General features: G+C 41.5%; 1 protein-coding gene across 1 annotated transcript in view; it reads left to right on the top strand.

Moving 5' to 3' along the window:
• Positions 1-19530, top strand: part of pdia5 (protein disulfide isomerase family A, member 5) — a gene marked incomplete at its 5' end in the record, with an annotated part of 112361 nt that overhangs the window by 30440 nt on the left and 62391 nt on the right. The window contains 2 exons of the mRNA XM_080412224.1: positions 6155-6284; positions 10135-10192. Of these exons, the coding sequence (XP_080268350.1) occupies positions 6155-6284; positions 10135-10192 (188 nt within the window). The remainder of the gene's footprint in view (positions 1-6154; positions 6285-10134; positions 10193-19530) is intronic.

The raw sequence follows: 19530 nt of genomic DNA, 5'->3' as shown, positions 1-19530 counted from the left end.
TTCACGGTGGCTTTTGAAAGTGTTGAGGCTCACATCAAACAGAACAGCTTTGGAAAACAAACAAGTGAAAATACCACAGCTGCTGCCGTCAGTTTGTTCTATGAAATTGGGACAACTGTGATAACACTCATATCTAAATGTAATACCCATACCTCTACCATACAATGCAAAGTACTGTAATGCTAAGTACCTTTGCAGTGGAAAAAATGCCTTAACCAGGTCTTGCTCATGCACACGTAGTGAATCCATTATCACAACATCTAATACTATAACATCACCATTCACTGTCTTTTTGGTGAAATCTACCGCGATGGCTCCCCAATGGGACTTATTTGCGTTGACGGGCAATATCACCAACTCGTAGTTCCACCAATTGCGTGATGCTCGTGGTACATCTGGGAGGACACTGATGTCATCACACCAAAAACTCTGTAACTGTTGGCTTACAAAAGTGCTGGGACAAATAACTGCATTTTTTTTTTTTCAACACTCGAAAGCAAGAGCTTATGGTACTCATCGATCATCTTATCACTCAGCCACTCGTTATTCTCCACAGCTGCCGTTGGAATGGATCTCCCTTTTCTAGCCCTTGTCTGCTTGTGTTTGCATCTGTCTGTGCATTTATGTTTTTGTTCGACCTGCTGAAAGTTGATTAGTTTCACACTATTAGTTTTCTCGTATGACAAAGCAACTAGCTGTGGTCAGTATTTTTAGCATCAGCTCAAAGGTATAGCCTGCTGTGTCATTGGATGCTTTTGTCATGATATGCCATTGCTGGTCTTTACACGTGTACAATGACACATATGGTGACTTGTCAAAAAATGCACAAATGCTGGACACAGCATAATCATTTTGGTGGTACAGACAGGAGAGAGTGAACGTTTTGGGAATTTCTGCACCAGATCTTAGCAGGAGAAGTAAAGTCTGTGGGCTGTGAATTACTTGATAGGTTGATAAGCTTAAGTCCTGCTTACATGTTTCACATTGGTCAAGTTGAGCAGAACATATTTTGGCAACTGTGTCCAAGATGCCTTTTTGTGACACTTCAAGTGGCTGCACTATGAGTTCTGATATGTTCTTTCTAGATGGTACGGCCTGGTCACCACATTGAGTACAAATATAGCGACCAAGACTTTTAAGGCAAAGCAGGTCATTTCCAAGGAAAGGAGCCCCAAGTGTGTCATTCACAAAGCTGTTTAATATGTGGTACACGTCTGTCATAGAAAATTGCCGAGACACTAATGACACCACCTGAGTGTTGGCAAGTTTCTCAAGCGCTCTTTTAAACAATGCTGGGGACTGCGCTGCTGCTGCTGCTGCTGCAAGCCGTGTGTGACATTTTTGGAAAGCAGATGTCTGTTTTAGAAATGTTAGTATTGGTAATGGTATGGCTTCACACATATTGTGATTTGGTCTTTCATTGCAAAAAAACACATCCACACCATGGCCAATATCTTCCAAATTGTCCTCTATTGTGATAACAGCATTAAGTGATGCATCATTACATTTCACATAGAAATAAATGTACCCATGTGGTTTTGCCAATTGCAATGCATTTGCTGGTTGAAGGATGTTTATATTTGTATCATCTGCTCTAATTACAACATTGTCATAAAGCAAATGTGCCCAGAAGTGTCCGGCTTTGGCCACTGAGCCTACATGACAAATGATTGAGCCCAACTTATACTTAATTTTACTGCTGTCACGAATGGGAATTTCGATTATATCAGATGGGACTACAGGCGTGTGGAGCACCGTCCCACCATTATCAACACGGGACACAGAAAGAGTAATGACATCAGGAGCATCAATCCAACATATTTGTCTCTTCATTTCTGAACCACATATGCTGTACATCTCTGTTGACCTTCACCTTCCATGATTGTGTGTTCGAAAAGAGAATTGAGGGACTCACATTTCTGTGTCAGCGGTAATGCAAAAACAGTAGGCGCGCATGAAATGCTTTCAACTTTCGATGCACATTTTTTACAGATGTCTGTATGTTTTGCCATAGCAGTTGTTTGGACACTACAATCATGCAACCAGATTAATAATTTGTGTATCAAATCTAGTGGGTCATTGTGCATTGACAAGGACAACGCTGGGATGCTCTTGACTAATTCTTGAGTGACACCATGGATTGTTTTAGCATCAAATGTGTGCCCTGGATTTTGAAAAAACGCTTGGATGAGAGCTGCTAAATTCCCTGGCATTGATGACATCGCAACCATATAAGTAGGTGTCAACTGTTTCAATTTATCTTGTACTACTTGCAGATGCAGTATCGATTGTAGGGTTGCATTTAGCCAACAATTACTCTCATTATTTGCAAACCTGCATATACTATTGCATATTTCCTCATTTGTGCCTCTGTTTTGTGCCTTTGTTTTGTCTGGCACACTTGCTGAGCTGTCATTTTGTAAGAAAATCTTTGAATTTGCTTGTGGCTTATTTTGATAAGAGCGTCTCAGCTGTGGCGGCAGAGTTCTCTTTTTGTTCCACTCTTCTACAGGTGGTGGGTGTGGACGCTGTGATGCCTGTGATATCCTGTAGCCTACTTTGGCAATGAAATCTATGGCTGACTGCTTGTATAGTGAGCGTATGCGCTGTATACATTCGTCAATTCTGTGTTTCTCATTTCGTAAAAGCAACACTTTTGTGTTTTTGAACATGGCCTCACTAATAGCTGTGCTTTTCTTACCATGGTTTATTTGTGCAGCATAGGCTCCAGAGAATCGCTGCAAATCACCTGAGAGTAGATCTGACCATATTGGAATAGTTGGGAGGAAGTTTGAGAACAGTTTGTTTAAAATAGTTTCTCCATGGTATTGATTTTCACCTGTGTCATTGCTGGTTTTAATTGTATTATTGGCTGTAGCCCTTAGTTGTTCAAAATAGTCTTTGAAGGGAGATGTACCTTCACAAACATCAGCAGTCAAGTCAAATATATCATCAACCGCAGTGTCATATGAATTGTCTTGTCGATCATGCTCTTTATCAATAATTCCTGCAATTCCTGGCAGCTTCTGTGTTTCATCCTCAATGCGGCCAAGACTAGCTGCCACCTCGCTGGAGTTCCTTTTGCTACCAAGTACAATACAAGCAGCAGATACTATATTACCTGCTTGTTTCAGTGTTTTGGCATTAACTAAAGCGCTGAAGATGAACATAGCCAACTTAAACCTACAATCTCTAGTATTGTACTGTTGTTTGCAAATGTGACTTGCCTGTTTCATCAGATGACTCTTACATGCTCTTATGGTACAAAAATTCAAATCTTTGCTATCTGCCTTTCCATTCACTATTCTCCAGCAGCGTAACAAGTACATTTTCATGCTATCTCCATTGAAGATATGCATACTGGCTTTCAAAAGCACTATGGACCTATCACTATTAATCTGCATGGGTGTTGTGTTGGCACCAAATATCTCCTTCTCTTTGCACCTCAATTCCGTGAGGAGCTCCTCTACAGCAGTCTGGGTGTGTTGTTCACTGATCATAAATGCTACAGGAGTTGAAGCGGACGAAGTGGATGAACTTACTACAATCTCATAATACAAAATCCTTTTCTTTGTTAGTTTACTCTTAATGATTCCCCCAGTGGCATCCCATGATGCAGCGCTGTCCTTAATCACATCGTGCCACAGTCTCACTCCTGCTTCACTAAAACATATAACCTTAAGGGGACTAACTTTAATAAGTTGAATGAATCCTTTTACAACTACACTTTCTGTGTCTTCATCTTCCCAGTCAGCTTTCAGTAGGCGCAGAGCTGTAATCTCATCATCATTCATCCAGCTTAGTTTGCGATGTTCATGTTTGACCTTTAGTCCTGAATTCTAAATGTAATTAAGTAAAAGTACTGGTATCAAAATGTAATTAAATATACAAATATTTGCTTGTAGATCGGCTATTTTCAAATTGCCAAAGTTTAAATAGGGCTGAAGTGGTCTTGTATAAATATAAAAATCTTTTGCTTGTAGATCGGCTATTTTCAAATTTCCAAAGTTTAAATAGGGCTGAAGTGGTCTTGTAATTATAATCAAAAATATACAAAGTAACAAGTAACTAGTATAATATCTGCCTCTGAAATGTAGTGGAGTAGTACTTAGTTACTTTCCACCACTGTATACGTGTATTTTTCAAAATGCATAGTACAGTAATTGATTACATGTACTTAGTTACTTTCCACCACTGTATAAATGTCTTTTTCGAAATGCATGTATGTCTTTCATAAAACATTAAATGCGATGCTCTTACTTTGAAGGCAACCGGAAACCTTATATTTGCTAGCTCAGAAACCGGATGTGTTATATTTGCTACCGGAACGGAGCTTCGGGAGGTAGGGGTCTACGGCCACTTCCTGGTAAAACTGGAAGTGAACAGATCCACTTCCGGGTTGCACCATTGAACTCCACACCCCTCAGAGAGTGTGTGGGTGAAGTTTCTAGGCAATCCGACAAATCGGAAATAGGAAGGAAAACCCGGAAGTGGTCATTTTTAATGAAATTGGAAGTCTGTGGGACCACTGACCAAGTTTGAAGCATTTAGCATACTGGGAACTGGAGTTATGGCTGTTTAAACCCCAGCCAATAGAAACACAGAGGGGGCGGGGCATCTGCAAATTACAGGCCATCTCTATTGGCCGTCTAAGAACACCCACCAAGTTTGGGGCCTTTAGCATGCTGGGAACTGGAGTAATGGCTGTTTGAGGCCCAGAAATTAGGAACACAGGGGGGGCAGGGCTTAAGCAATTACAGCCTGTCCATATTGGCCGTCTAAGAGCACCAACCAAGTTTGGGGCATTTAGCATGCTGGGAACCGGAGTTATGGCTGTTTAAAGGCCAGCCAATAGGAACACAGAGGGGCGGAGCTTAAGCAATTACAGTCTGTCCCCATAGAGCGTCGCAGTTCCCGCCCACTTCCTGTTTTTTTTGGTGCCGGAAGAAAAAACTCAATGCATTTTTCCATTGACATTTCCAAAAATATTTATATCTATTAATTTAAGCCTCGAATCAAGCCATCACGAGATGACATGAATCATGACCATAAAACGTTTTTTTCTGTGATTTTTTTTTATTTTATATTTAATTATATGATATACTATATTTAATAAATACCCTTTGTTTTGCCGTTTTCAACAAAAAAAAAAATCACAGAATCAAACGTTTATGGTCATGATTCATGTCATGTCATGATGGCTTGATTCGAGGCTTAAATTAATAGATATAAATATTTTTGGAAATGTCAATGGAAAAATGCATTGAGTTTTTTCTTCCGGCACCAAAAAAAACAGGAAGTGGGCGGGAACTGCGACGCTCTATGGCCGTCTATGAACACCTACCAAGTTTGGAGCGTTTAGCATGCTGGGAACTGGAGTTATGGCTGTTTAAAACTCAGCCAATAGGAACACAGAGGGAGCGGGGCTTAAGCAATTACAGCCTGTCCCTATTGGCCGTCTAAGAGCACCTACCAAGTTTGGTGCGTTTAGCATGCTGGGACCTGGAATTATGGCTGTTTAAAGCCCTTTAAAACCGGCGGCGGCGGAAAGATGCTAATGTATCCGGTAGGAGATACAAAGGAGTCTCTTCGGGTCTCCTACCGGAAATACACTCGGTCATCAATGTTTTGGCTCAGGAATGCGTCAAAAACAAGAAAATCTCCATGAATTCAAGGCTTCATGGGGTGTGTAATTGATAAAAAAAATAAGTAATTTTTGGGTGAACTATTCCTTTAATTAGCCTATATATGGAGTAGCCTGGGGTTGAATCAAGGCTACCTATGGGCGGAGTAGCCCTAGAATGGCTGTGATATTAGGCTACATACATTTAACGTATTCCTGGAATATTATTAAATGTAGCCTATACATCAGTATCACATTCACAGCCTGCATTCTAGGGCTACCTATTGAGGTGCATTGAGCTGACAAGCTGGGGTAAAGCCAAGGCTAATTAATTTACATTTACTAATAGTCACCTTGGCTATAATATTACTGCATTACGTAGACACTAGACAATGAGTAATGCATAATGCGTATTTCTTTTGTATTCCGCACTGATTTGTACTGACCTGTGGCGTGCAACCGGGGTAGGTAAACTCGTGCCAACATTTATAAAAAACTACATTTCCTAAAAAGCCTTGCGTCGTGCTCCAGGAAGGATCCATGGAAAACCCGAGTGCGCCTGCGTATCCAGACGTGGCAACGCAACGGCATCATGGCCTCTTGGAACGGCTTCGGGAGACGGATGAGAGAGGCAAACATGTATATGCTGCTGGTGTTGTTGGTAAGTACAGCAGCGGATCGATTATTTGTATGTTGTAAGAAGTGTTAACGCAGTTATTTTTAGATGGCTGCCTGCTGGTCGCGTTCAGGAAACACCTCAAACCTGCCGTCGCTGTTGTTCATTCGCGTCTAGACTTGAATGCATGCAGGAGGAGGCAAAGTTGACAGACAGCCCTCTAGTCTTAGCTGTTAGATGGACAAGGCTGAAGTTCGTGCTCAAATTTAGCCTCTAAACAAGTGTTTTGAGGCTCAAATGTGCTTCTATTGCTTTTATTCGAGATCGAAGTTTGTTTGATTGCATCTACTCAGCGACAGTCAGTCTGCTACCTACAGTAAATGGTTGCCTACTACAGCCTGTGTGCATAAAGAGAGACATGGGGTTCCTCCCGAATATCTGAGGCATAATACTGTGTAGGTCAGTGTGTCTCAAACTTTTTCATGTCAAGGACCCCTAGATTAATGTGTTTTTGGCCGCGGACCCCCACCTGGAAAGGTTTTGTGCCAAGATCTGTGGTGTAAAAAAAAATTGCCAATATGTATTCAAACGTTTTCAAAGAATGTCAAGACTTTTTGAAAATAGCTGATGTACATAGGGCCCTGGGGGTCCCCGGACCCCATTGTGAGAGAACCGCTCCATTAGACCACGGACCACCGTAACTCTTTAGAGGGTACAAATGACATGTCCATTTCGTTCCATTTGTGCAATCTCAGAGTTACAGCAATGGAACGGTCCATTTGCTTCCTAACTAGCCATCATTTATCTGGGGACCCCCTGGAACCCGCTCAGGGACCCCTGGGGGTTACCGGACCACCGGTGTAGGTAACACAGCCACCCTCCAGTGATTGAACCTGGGACGAGTCATCACACCTAGACCCATGGAGCAAGCATTGAAACGAACGATCGATTGATTGAATATTGAATGAATATGTTTGTATTTGTTTATATAAGTTCTCTAGCCTTCGTGGTCCCATTCATGTGTTATCCACCTGTTTGCATTTTAGTGCCTTGGCTTAACCCAACAAGTTAAAACCTGTTAAAGGATATTAAAGTTGTACTGTAGGCTACGTTATTTGAACTGTACCTTACACACGGGGTGTGGCATTCATGATACACAAGTGCCCTTTGGAATTTGGTGCTCACTGTATATAGGCTGTTATATATCATATGACAGTCACACATGAAGATTAAGCACTGTGTGGAAAAACAATAGTCTCTTGCGTAGCCTCAGGGACATAATACACTTTCCAGAACCAGTAGTAAAGATTCCCTTCCTCAAGTCACATCTAGTGCACCTTATCCTGCTCCGTATCCTGTTGTGTGTCTGCTTTATGCAAACAAAGGTTGGGTATTGATTGTGTGTGTGCGTACGTGTGCACACTCACGCTGTGATTCCCAGTACTGGAAGGTGTTTGTGAGTACGTGTTGGCTTTTTGTGGGTGGGTGGCTCGCTGTGTACTTTGAGACTGTGCATATTTGTCGTGCGTGAGGACCGGAGAGCCGTCAGAGCCTGGTCGACCGGCAGCACTGTGGGGTATGTAGGTGTTTCCATCAGGGACGGAGTGATAAAGCATGACACCCTGTTCTGGAAGTGGCTGTGCCTCCGGCTGGCCTGCCTTGTCAGAGCGATTTCTCAACTCTTTGCCCTAATTAGGATCGAGGACTCCGTTCTATTGTTATACACACTTGACGCGTCAGTGCATACATACACACAGATCGGTACACACGCACACACACACACACACACACACACATTGCACGCACGCACACAGCAAAGTTCCATGAGCATGCACCTGTCCGTATCCCTCCTTCCTTCACCTCCGCACGACTCTTCTCCTCTTAGTGGGCTTTCTCTCAGCATGTCGGTAGTAGTCCTTCTCAGTGGCTCAGTGGAGCGAGTGAGGAGGTCTTGCAGTCACAGTAGTGCCACAGAGAGACGTGCCTGTGGTGGGCTGACCCGACCCGACCCACTCCACTCCTATCGGATCCATCGGTGATAATAATGGGGAAACCTGTGTGTTACTGGAAGCCACATGGCTTCCTTAATAATCACCAAACACACTCACGCTAGGCTACGTGCAGAGGCCGACAGATTCACTAACCCAGCACACGTATCTCCCCTTTTTGGCTTTTATGCCTTTATTAACCCATTAAGACCTGGAACTGTGTCATTTTTAGATTTGAGCTAAAAAGCATTATTTTACACTTTGGGCTATTCAAAAATAGCAGATATACAAGCTCATAGCGCGGCACCGAGTGCCGCGCTACGAGCTTGTAGATCTGCTATTTTTGAAAAATCGTGAAAATGTGTGCAAATCTTTGAATATAAATACTTTTAAAGCGAACATTTTTGACTCAAATCATTGCTTCTGGGGGGTCCCTGGAACAAGATATTTTGATGGGGGTCCGCGGCCAAATACATATCATTCTGGGGGTCCTTGACATGAAAAAGATTGAGCACCACTGATTATAGAAACATACGTTTTTCAGAATACTGTTGAGATTTAGGAGACACGCAGAATCGGCTTCAGGTCTCAATGGGTTAATACGATAGTAGTCTGACAGGAAACGGGGAGAGAGATGGCGAGCGACATGCAGCAAAGGCCGTCGGGAATCGGGACTCGAACCCGCAACGTGCTGTCAGACTACTTGTTTGGAGCCTAGGTGCCTAGGACCGCTAGCTACGCCAGCGGTCCAGGCCGTTGTGGGATTGTATTAATCCGAGGGAAATCAAGGTGAGGGCTTGAGAATCACTGGAGTGAATGATGCTGCTTCATTTTGGGTCCCCCTCAAACTGTAAACCTGGATGGCATTTATTAAGCAGATTTGTCACAGCAGATGGAGGGCGAGGGCTAGTGGGCAGGAGCCGGGCACCCGCTGCTTGGTAAGCGACATGTTTTTTTTTTTTTTTTTTACAGGAATGTGACAGCACCCACCACCTTTACAGGGAATAAAGAGGCTATAGGTGCATGGAACTCCTAATGGATTTCCTTAGTGTATTATTGACCTTCCTGAACTGCGTAAAGTAATTGGAAAATGGCCCCTCCGTGGAATTGTGACGTATCCATATACTGTACCGGTATATGGTCCTGTCTGAGTATGGTCGATGATTAAAGTATTTGGAGTAGATTACAATTCCGAGAACGAGTTGCGTTAAGGTCATACCTGTCATTTTATATATTTGCCCATTGACATTTAAGCTGTTTTCCTTAAGTTTGACCTCCAGCATTAAGGTCACTTCTGCGCCCCCCCCCCCCCCCCCCCCCCAGCATGTGAAGCAATATGAAGTACAACGACTGTGTGATGATCACAACAACATTCAGGACGTGACAGTGTGACTTAATTGCGGTTTTGCCCAGCCTGAGTTCTCAAAATTATGATGTGATATTACTCTGAGGTTTTATGGCCCAGTGTTAAAAGTGTGGGTTGGACAGCAGCCTATTATTGCAGGTACTGTATGACTAGAGCAGACTACTGATTTAAAACCCCTTCACATTACAGCTAGTCTAGTAGAGACTATAATACAGTACAAGCTGCAGTAGACAAATAGTATACCGAGGCGAAACTCTCTCTGCTCTGCGTTCCCCATCTCTCACTATAAGTGTGCCTTGTACAGGTACACATTTAGCTGTTAAAGATTAGCACAGCTGTGTGTGTGTGTGTGTGTGTGTGTGTGTGGGGGGGGGGGGGTGTATATAGATATATATTGTTCTGAAAGTAGCTTATCTATAAGGGCACAACTGGGCTTGCCCTGTACATCCTAAAATGTTGCTGTCCTCACAAGTGTAGTAATATCAACGTATGTGTGCGTGCCGTGCTCATATGAGTATATGTTTGTGTGCTGCTGTGACAGTCACATCCCACCATGGCTTTCGCCTCCTATCCCGTCTCTATCGTTCTTCTGTGTACAAGTAACTTAAGGCTATGTAGCCAATCAAGGCTGAGCTGGCCCCTGGAAACAAGTAGTGGGACTACTTGTGCATACTGGACTATGCATTAGTCCTGTAATGACAGACATACAGGTATAGGTCTGTGCAAATCTGAACACCATTCCATAAGCCAGGGGTCAGCAAGTAAGTTTGGCCTCAGGCCAATTGTTTTTTCCCCTCCTTTTTCCCCCCTAAGCCATTAGACGGTTGGCCAGAACACCATCAATGACTATGGACCTGGATCGTGCAACAAACTATCTCATTATACAACTAGAAAAAGTGCTCCTCGGAGCACAGGTCTCCGCCAGGTCAGGTAGGTTATTGTGGGGCAGCAATGTTCGGAATTAGCCAATCAGGATGGAATATGAAAAATTGGATGGAACCATCTTGATCACTTGACTATATGTGTACCGATTTGCATGATGTTTGAATTTGTAGGAGTAATATAAAAAAGAAAAGTGTTGCAAAATTGGCCTCATGGTGGCGCTATAATAGGGCAATGTTAAAAGGGTGGCATTTGTTCTTCAATGTAGTGCGAATGTGCGTGCAAAGTGTCGCAATCGGACGCTGCATTCATGATTTGTGGCATTTTGTTCAAAACGGGCCACTCCTGCAAACTTTAGATGTCAATGTTAGCCAATCAGGATGGAATATGAAAATTTTAAAAGATCCATCGTGATCACATCATCGTGATCACATGACTATAGAGATCAAGTGTACCGATGTGCGTGAAATTTGGATAAATTCTGAAGGCTTAATATCAAAGAATGTGTTTTACATAAGTCGGCCTCCTGGTGGCGCTATGAAAGGCAAATGTGAAAAATGCAGGTCAGTTGTTTTTCCTTGGCCTCTAGGGAGTGTGCGTGCAAAGTTTCATGCAGATCGGTGCAGTTATAGGTAAAAACATAAATCGTCCATTTATAGCGCCACCATGAGGCTGATTTGAACATTTTCAAGTGGCATTTCTTCCTCGGCCTAGTGGGAATGTGTGTGTGAAATCTCACGGAAATCGCAAGCTGCGTTCATGATTTGAGGCATTTTGTTGAAAACGGAGCAATCCTGCAAACTTTGGAAGCCAACCTTAGCCAATCAGGATGAAATATGGAAAATTGGACAGATCCGTGTTGATCACATGACTATAGAGATACTGTGTACTGAGTTGCGTGATGTTTGGATAAAATCTGTAGGAGTACTGTCAAGAAGTGTGTTTTGCAAAAAGCGGCCTCCTGGTGGCGCTATAAAAGGCTAATTTGAAAAATTTGGGGCAGAGGTTCTGCTCTGTCATCCAGGGAGTGTGTGTGCACAGTTTCGTTGCGATCAAGCCAACGGTGCCGGAGATTAGCTGTACACAAAATGACAGAATGACGGACACACGGACGGACACACACACACACACGGACGGACACACGGACGGACGGACAGGGGGCAAAACATACTCTCTCGCCATGCCTTTCGGCCTGGCGGAGACAATAATAACTATATTGCTGTAAAAGTACTACTCAGAAATGCATGTGGAATCAAATATTACAGCCAGGTGCATACAGAAAGGCTTGTGTAATCACTTTGTGCTGGTCCCATCCTTGAATGTGGCACTTGTAGGATATTTAGTCAAATCAAAAAACATTCATACTCGAAGAAAAGCTCTTTAATGTTTCAAGGTCTCTTAGAACTGAGAGAAACAATGTATTGTTTAAGGCGTTGAAACACCGTTTTGGTTGTTTTCTTTTCATGTAAGAGATGTTTTTCATCAAAAAGATGTAAAATGTAAATAACTTTGCATTCATTCTACCTGGTTTCATCAATGAAAAGCCTTTGCTGTCCACATCCTACCTGTCAGTCAGATATTCTAAATTATTTACAAAATATAATTTGCCGGGCCAGATTGTATCGCTGGCAGGGCTAGTTCTGGCCCACGGGCCACCTGTTGCCTACCACTGCCATAAGCATTACTTATGAATACGTTATAAGCTAGGTCTATCTAATTCCATAGCACAGTGTCATCTCCTTCATCTGAATGCTGTGTGTTGTATAATTCCGCGCTATTGCGTACATGCTTAAAATGTGAGTAGCTAGGGATGGGTATTGGCAACAATCTCACGATACGATACGTATCACGATACTTGGGTCACGATACGATTATATTGCGATACGCATCACGATACTTGGGTCGTATCACGATATTGGGATATATTGCGATATATTGCGATATATTGCGATACATTGTGATATATTGCGATATATTGCGATATATTGCGATATATACATATATCACAACTACATATTGTTTATATATACACTACATATTGAGTAGCTGCAGATCTGTGATAGGTTCTTTGAATGTTTTTCATAAAGCCTGTATCTGAAAAAGCAAAAAAAAAAAAAAAAAAAAAAATTATTTAATTTTTTTATCGCGATACAGTATACAGTATCGCGATACAGTATCGCGAAATAAAATATCGCGATATATCGTGATATCGATAATATTGCCCATCCCTCAGAGTAGCCCGTACTGACGCTTTGTTGAAGGTAGTCTCCTGTTTACAACGTCAACAATGTTGTGGATGTTGCCTCTGAATGGGGCTTGTCATTTGTGACAGTTTGAGGAGTAAATTCAGCACCATCTTTTCTCTTACTATTTCTATTTTTCAATGTCTGTCACCGAAGGCTCACATGCGATTCAGCTATGAAGTATTTCATCAAATCATAGCTGTCAGCCATGTCGGCTTGATGCTGGCAATCGATGGCATTCCCAGTAGCCTGTCTGTACAGTTCGGAGAACTATTCATGCCATATATGTACTAAGAAGAAAAATACCTTTTTCCCCCTGCAATCATTCATCAGTGCCTAATGGGAAGATATTTAATCAGCTGCATTTCGGCATACTTCTTTCGAAGGGAAGCACCATTAGCCACCATTTGGAGCTGGGTAGTTACCTCTACTTTGGCTGTTTTCCCTCTATATTTGTTCAAGGCTTACCGGCGCAATAAATGTCTCTCTGCTTGAGAGAGCGAGAGATTTTCTTGGAAATCCTGTTCAGATGGTGTCATTTTAATCATTCCAAAGGGGGCCACAGCGTTTGGATTTCCTGTCTCACTTGAATAAATAAAGCTGTCTGTCTGCCCCCTATGTCCTCTTCTCCTCATCTTTCCCTTCACCTCCCCCCTCCGCCCCCCCCTCTTCGCTCCTGGTGCCCGTGGCCTGCGTAAGCAGAGAAGTGTCACCCCGTCGACCTAGATCTGGTCCTTTTTTAATTAGCCTCCTTCACACACACGCATCGTCATCGCTGCATGGGCCTTGCCCTGGGAGTCACATACTGACTGAGAGGCATCTTGAGTCAGTTATCTCGTCATCACCTCGGCCTCATCCACAGACAGTCAGAAGAATTGGACCCCACACACAAACGTATAGGAGTTAGGACACCCACGTGCACGCAATCACACACACATGCTACTCCTAGCCACCCAAACAACTAAAAATGGGACTGGCCTTCAAAATTGTAAATGCAAATTTGCCCGATATGCCCCCTATTCCCGCATATCTGAGTAAATACCTCCAAAAGGTTAGCGACACCCACAGTCACAATACCAGAGGGAGCGTTAACAACAATTTGGTACCACCCACCCATAAATCAAACATGGGCAAATTCTCCTTCTACAGCACTGCCACCCAGGATTGGAATAGGCTAACTCCATCCCTCAAAAAATGCAGTTCGCTGGGCTCATTTAAAAGGAGGCCAAAGGAGGCCAAAGGAGGAGGTAGTACCATTTTCCCGTTAGACAGCAGACCCCCCCCCCCTGTTCTTGTACATATTTTTTTCCCCCTCTTTTTTATTTTTTTGTTGTACATAGTGTTATTTTTTTTTTACTGTTTATTTTGTAATGATATTTGAACTGTGGTGCCACTATATATGCCTATGAATTGAATACCAAGGCCCTCATTGGAAACAAGTCTGCAAGGACTTTTATGAACGGACCTGTTAGACAAAGTATTTTAAATGTAACTGTGGTGTTTTAAATTTTTTGCCTAATAAAATATTCAATCAATCAATCAATCACTCAAACCCAGTTGACGGTCCGACGGACTCTGAACACGCCATTTCCTCACCATAGATATTTACTCGCCTTAACCCTTTAAGACCTGAAGCCGATTCTACAAATGTCTTCTAAATCCCAACAGTTTTCTGAAAAACGTATGTTTCTATATCGGTGGTTCTCAAACTTTTTCATGTCAAGGACCCCCAAAATTATATGTATTTGGCTGGCGACCCCCATCTCAAAATATGTTGTTCCAGGGACCCCCAAAAGTAAACATTTGAGTTAAAAATATTTGCTTTAAAACAATATATATTCAAAGATTTGCACACATTGATTTTCATGATTTTTCAAAAAAAGCAGATCTACAAGCTCATAGCGCGGCACTCTGTAAAAAAGCCAAAATGGTAAAATAATGCTTTTTAGCTCAAATCTAAAAATGACACAGATGCGTTCCAGGTCTTAAAGGAGTAGCAGAGAGAGTAGGAGTAGTAAAAAACTAAAAATACTTATTTTATATCAATTACACACCCCATGAAGCCTTGATTGAATTCATGGAGATTTCTTTCGGTTTTTGTCGCATTCCGAAGCCAATAATTTGATGGCCGGTGGAGTCTCCTGTAGGAGGTTCCTATACTGAGTCTCCTATTGACTGATGACCCGGTCATCAAATTATTGGCAGGAATGTCACAAAAACTAATAAATCTCCTTGAATTCAAGGTTTCATGGGATGTGTAATTGATAGGAAATAAAGGCGGCTTTCCATATGCATGGCCTCACCCTACCCCACACCACACCGCCCACTTGTGCCTCGGTTCCACTACAATGAAGTGGGTAGAATGGTGTGTAAGTGGTACTAAACTGGTGCCTAAAAAGTACCCAGTCCTGGGTAGGTCTGAGCTAGGCCGAACGGGTCCAAACACTTCATAATGACTGATCACTCACCAACTTTTTATTTAGAACAGGATATAGTTGTAAAACATTATTATAATACTATAGATTATTATAATCACAGTTAAAATCTATTCTAGTGTGTTATAATTATCATAGTTGTAAAACATTATAATAATGTATAGTGTATTATAATCACAGTTATAATCTATTATAGTGTTATAATTATCGTAGTTGTAATAAATTATAATAATTTATATTGTATTATAATCAGTTATAATCCATTATAGTGTATTATACTTAGCATAGTTGTAATACATTATAATTTATATTGTATTATAATCACAGTTATAAGGATCCATTTGGTTCATACCGAACCAAATGGTTCACCCACACGTGCACAGGTGATTTGCATTTGTATACAGGACAGTTGGCCACTCACCTACATTACATTGTTAGACAAAAAGCAATGACCTCCACCTATGTTTACATTACAAATGAGTGTCAATGACCGGAGTCTGCTACTCATACCTGTGGATTTGAGAGGGGGTACTTTTGTGTAATGGAAACGGTAGATATTTTGATGTGGTGTGGTGTGGTGTTGTGTGGTGTGGTGTGGTGCTTAAGCTGCAGTGGAAAGGGGGCTTAAAGGGATATTTCACTTTCAAAAAAACTTTTGGTCATTTTATCATCTACTCAGGCCTTTGTGAGCCCCCCAGACAGTTTTTAAGTTGCTCGATTCAGTATTTATATATTTGATATTCATTTTATCAGACACGCCCCCTTCCTATACAAACCCATTGTAACTTCAAACTCCATTTTAACCATGTTAGATTCGTCGAAAACACCCGTCTAATGCGTGAGGGGGCCGTGTTTTTCCGATTATTTTTTTCATTTATTTTATTTTATTTTTTTATTGTATTTTTTTTTCAATTTTCAAAAATTTTTTTTTAAAATAAATGAAAAAAGTAATTGAAAAAACACGGCCCCCTCACGTAGTAGGGGGGCGGTATGAGTCACCAGAACCAAGGACGGGTGATTTTGATGAATCTAACATGGTTAAAATGGAGTTTGAAGTTACAATGGGTTTGTATAGGAAGGGGGCGTGTCTGATAAAATGAATATCAAATGTCTAAATACTGAATCGAGCAACTTAAAAACTGTCTGGGTGGCTCACAAAGGCCTGAGTAAACAAAATGACCAAAAGTTTTTTTGAAAGTGAAATATCCCTTTAAGTAATTTTTTGGGTGAACTACTAGCTCCTTTAAAGCATGGGTTCCCAAACTTTTCAGCCCGCGACCCCAAAAGAATGCGGAAATTGACTCGCAACCCCACCTAAACCTGGAGGTCATTTATGCACATAAACTTGCACGTTCGGTGCGCATTTGTAATTTATTAAAATGGTAAAATGTACTATTTGTAATCATTTTTATGAATTTCATCCATTCTGTTGAATTTAAAATTGGATTTTTTTATTTTTTATTTTATTTTTTACCCAAAAATAAATTTGCGACCCCAACTTTGGGAACCCCTAAAGTGGCAAGACCACTTTGGTAGAGGTTTGGGTTGTGTAGTTACCTTGGCATGGTGTAACTCCAAAGGTGGACAAGAAATAAAAAAGAATTGCTCCATTGATTAGAAATTGAAAATTCTAAATATGCTCCTCATTGACTAGGTAGAACATCACCAAACCCAGTACTGTTTATTTATTTTTATAAAAATGTCAACTTCCTGCTGATTTTACTATTTGAGGATCCGGTTCCGGATCCGCAGGTTTTCTTCTTGATAAAAATAGTAAAATCAACAGGAAGTTAACATTTTTTATAAAAAAACAAAACAGTACTGGGTTTGGTGATGTTCTATATTGTCTGAATCAACTTTGTTTGCGTTCGTTTATGTGCTAAAAAGAGTGACTTTTAGAGCTGTTTCAGCGTACAATGTGCAGTAAAGTCAATGCGGAGCATTGAATTCTCAATTTCTAAATGGAGCAATTGTTTTTGATTCCTTGTCCACCTTTTAGAGTTACATCATGGCAAGGTAACTACACAACCCAAACCTCTACCAAAGTGGTCTTTTTAAAGGACCACTTCACCCATTTTCAACCTTTTCGTCATATACTTGGTAATCTCACTAATGCACATTATAAGGATGGCACCATTTCTGTCTACTCACTCTGTGTCTCAGAGGAGGGTTGTGTACAGTTCTTCAGAAACCTGGCTACCAGTGACATAATCAGTATGCACATTTTAGTGATTTCAAACAAGATTTCAAACTTCTTTTTTTGTTTTGATGCAAGAACAATGGCTTCTATTTCAGTGTGCTAACCTCTCAGTAAGAGAAAGGCAGTAGTTTCTATTAGTTTACTTTGGAATCTCCCATTGATAATGTTGATAATGGTAGACGCATCACGCATGTTTCTGAACAGCCCAGATTATTAGATGCAGAGTGAGTAGACGGAAATGGTGCCATCTTATAATGATCGTATAGTGAGGACCAATTATTATATGAAGATGAGGCTGAAAATGGGTGAGGTGGTCCTTCACACAATGGCTTTTAGCACAAGCACATCACAGATGTCCTTTTTAGTCCTTCTTGGGCCTTCTGTGTTCTCCAACGTCAATTTAGACATTTATGGTATGTTGTTGGGGGGGGGGGGTCTTAAGATTCATGTCATGTTCTCATCAGGAGAGCTTCCAGTGGGGAAATGGAAAGTAGAAAATGAGGCCGACAGGTGCTTGTTTTCATGCCAGGTGATATCACTCATCACCCAGGTTCCGCTGAGCGAGCACACGACGTCGGCGTCTAATTTAGTTCTCTGTAGGGGGACGAGGCTTGAAGGAGGGACTTTTTTAATGAGTTCTGATGGGAAGGAAAGGAACACTTTGAAATGGCCTTCTTTGGTCATAAACTTTGAATCTGCTTATCTTGGAAGGCCCCAGCTCCGCTTTAGCTGTCTGACGTTTCCGATAATGGTGTTGTTAATTAACAACAACCAATGTGGTTATAGACAAACAGTGTGGATTCATACAGGGCGGTAAATACACACACACCCGTTTGTGGGTGGTGGAGCTGCCATCTCTGCCCCCCTTTCCTGTTCAAATTCAGAGAAAAAAATCTGTTTGAAATCCCCCCTCCCAAAATAATAATAAAAAAATATATATATACTATATTTGATTAAATTGATTAGTTCGATTAACCCATTAAGACCTGAGGCCGATTAAAACTTTTTTTCCCCTAAATCCTAACGCTTAAAAAAATATATATATTGAAAGATTTGCACAAATTTTTCTTTTTTTTTCCAAAAATAGCAGATCTACAAGCTCATAGCGCGGGAGCTTGTATACCTGCTATTTTTATATAACCAAAGATATCTTAAAATGACACACAGATGCGTTTCCGGTCTTAAAGAGTTAACTGTTGCACCTCTAATAGGGATACATCTCTGTTCACTGTCATTCAGAGATATTAAGAATCTAATTATTAGGTGGCATTTTGGCCAGATGTAACAAAATAATTGTATCTATTTTTTAAAAGATATTTTGGGTCTTTTCTGCCTTTATTGACACAGTGAAGAGTGACAGGAAACAGGGAGGAGAGAGATACTGGGAGTGACACTCAGCGAAGGTCGTCGGGATCGGGCTTCAGAGCCCGGACCGCTAGGCCATCGGGCGCCCCCATTTTCGAGTGTTGTTGTATTGACTGTAGCTGAGCACTCCCACAACCATGGAGGCAGTCAGTGGAAACCTTCTCTACATTTTGGCCTTTTAACAATTGCACTGGTTCTCAACGTCGGGTCTAGGGACCATCAGGGGTCTAAGTGGACCCCTACCGGTCGGTCTGTAACTCAGAGAATGGACCCAAATGGACCCATAAGGGTCCATTTGGTTCCATCTGTACATTCTCTGAGTTAAATGAACACTGACGTTTTTACGGTATAAATTTAGATTTCTTTGGCTATTTTTGAATAGAAATCGTGAACATGTGTGCAAATCTTTGAATATATACGCATTCCTTAACTAAAATCTTTGCTTCTGGGGGTCCCTGGAACAAAATATTTTTGAGATGGGGGGGGGGGGGGGGGGTCCGAGAACAAATACAAATCATTTTGGGGGTCCTTGACATGAAAAAAGTTTGAGAACCACTATCTGAGTCAGAGATATTCATCTGTTACCGTAACCTCTCTCATACCCCCCCACTGCCCCCGCCCACACACACACAGAGTCTGTCCCTGTTTTCTCATACACTTCACTTTGAAGGGTCAAACACAGGTCTACCCTCTGTTAACCCATTAAGACCTGAGGCTGATTCTACAAATGTCTTCAGTTTTCTGAAAAAACGTTTGTTTCTATTATCTATATCATTTGGTTCTCAAACATTTTCATGTCAAGGACCCCCAAA

This window comes from Gymnoscopelus braueri (assembly GCF_963280865.1).
Source record: "Gymnoscopelus braueri genome assembly, chromosome: 18".
In the NCBI taxonomy this organism is placed as follows: domain Eukaryota; kingdom Metazoa; phylum Chordata; class Actinopteri; order Myctophiformes; family Myctophidae; genus Gymnoscopelus; species Gymnoscopelus braueri.
This window is presented reverse-complemented; position numbering and strand designations above follow the sequence as displayed.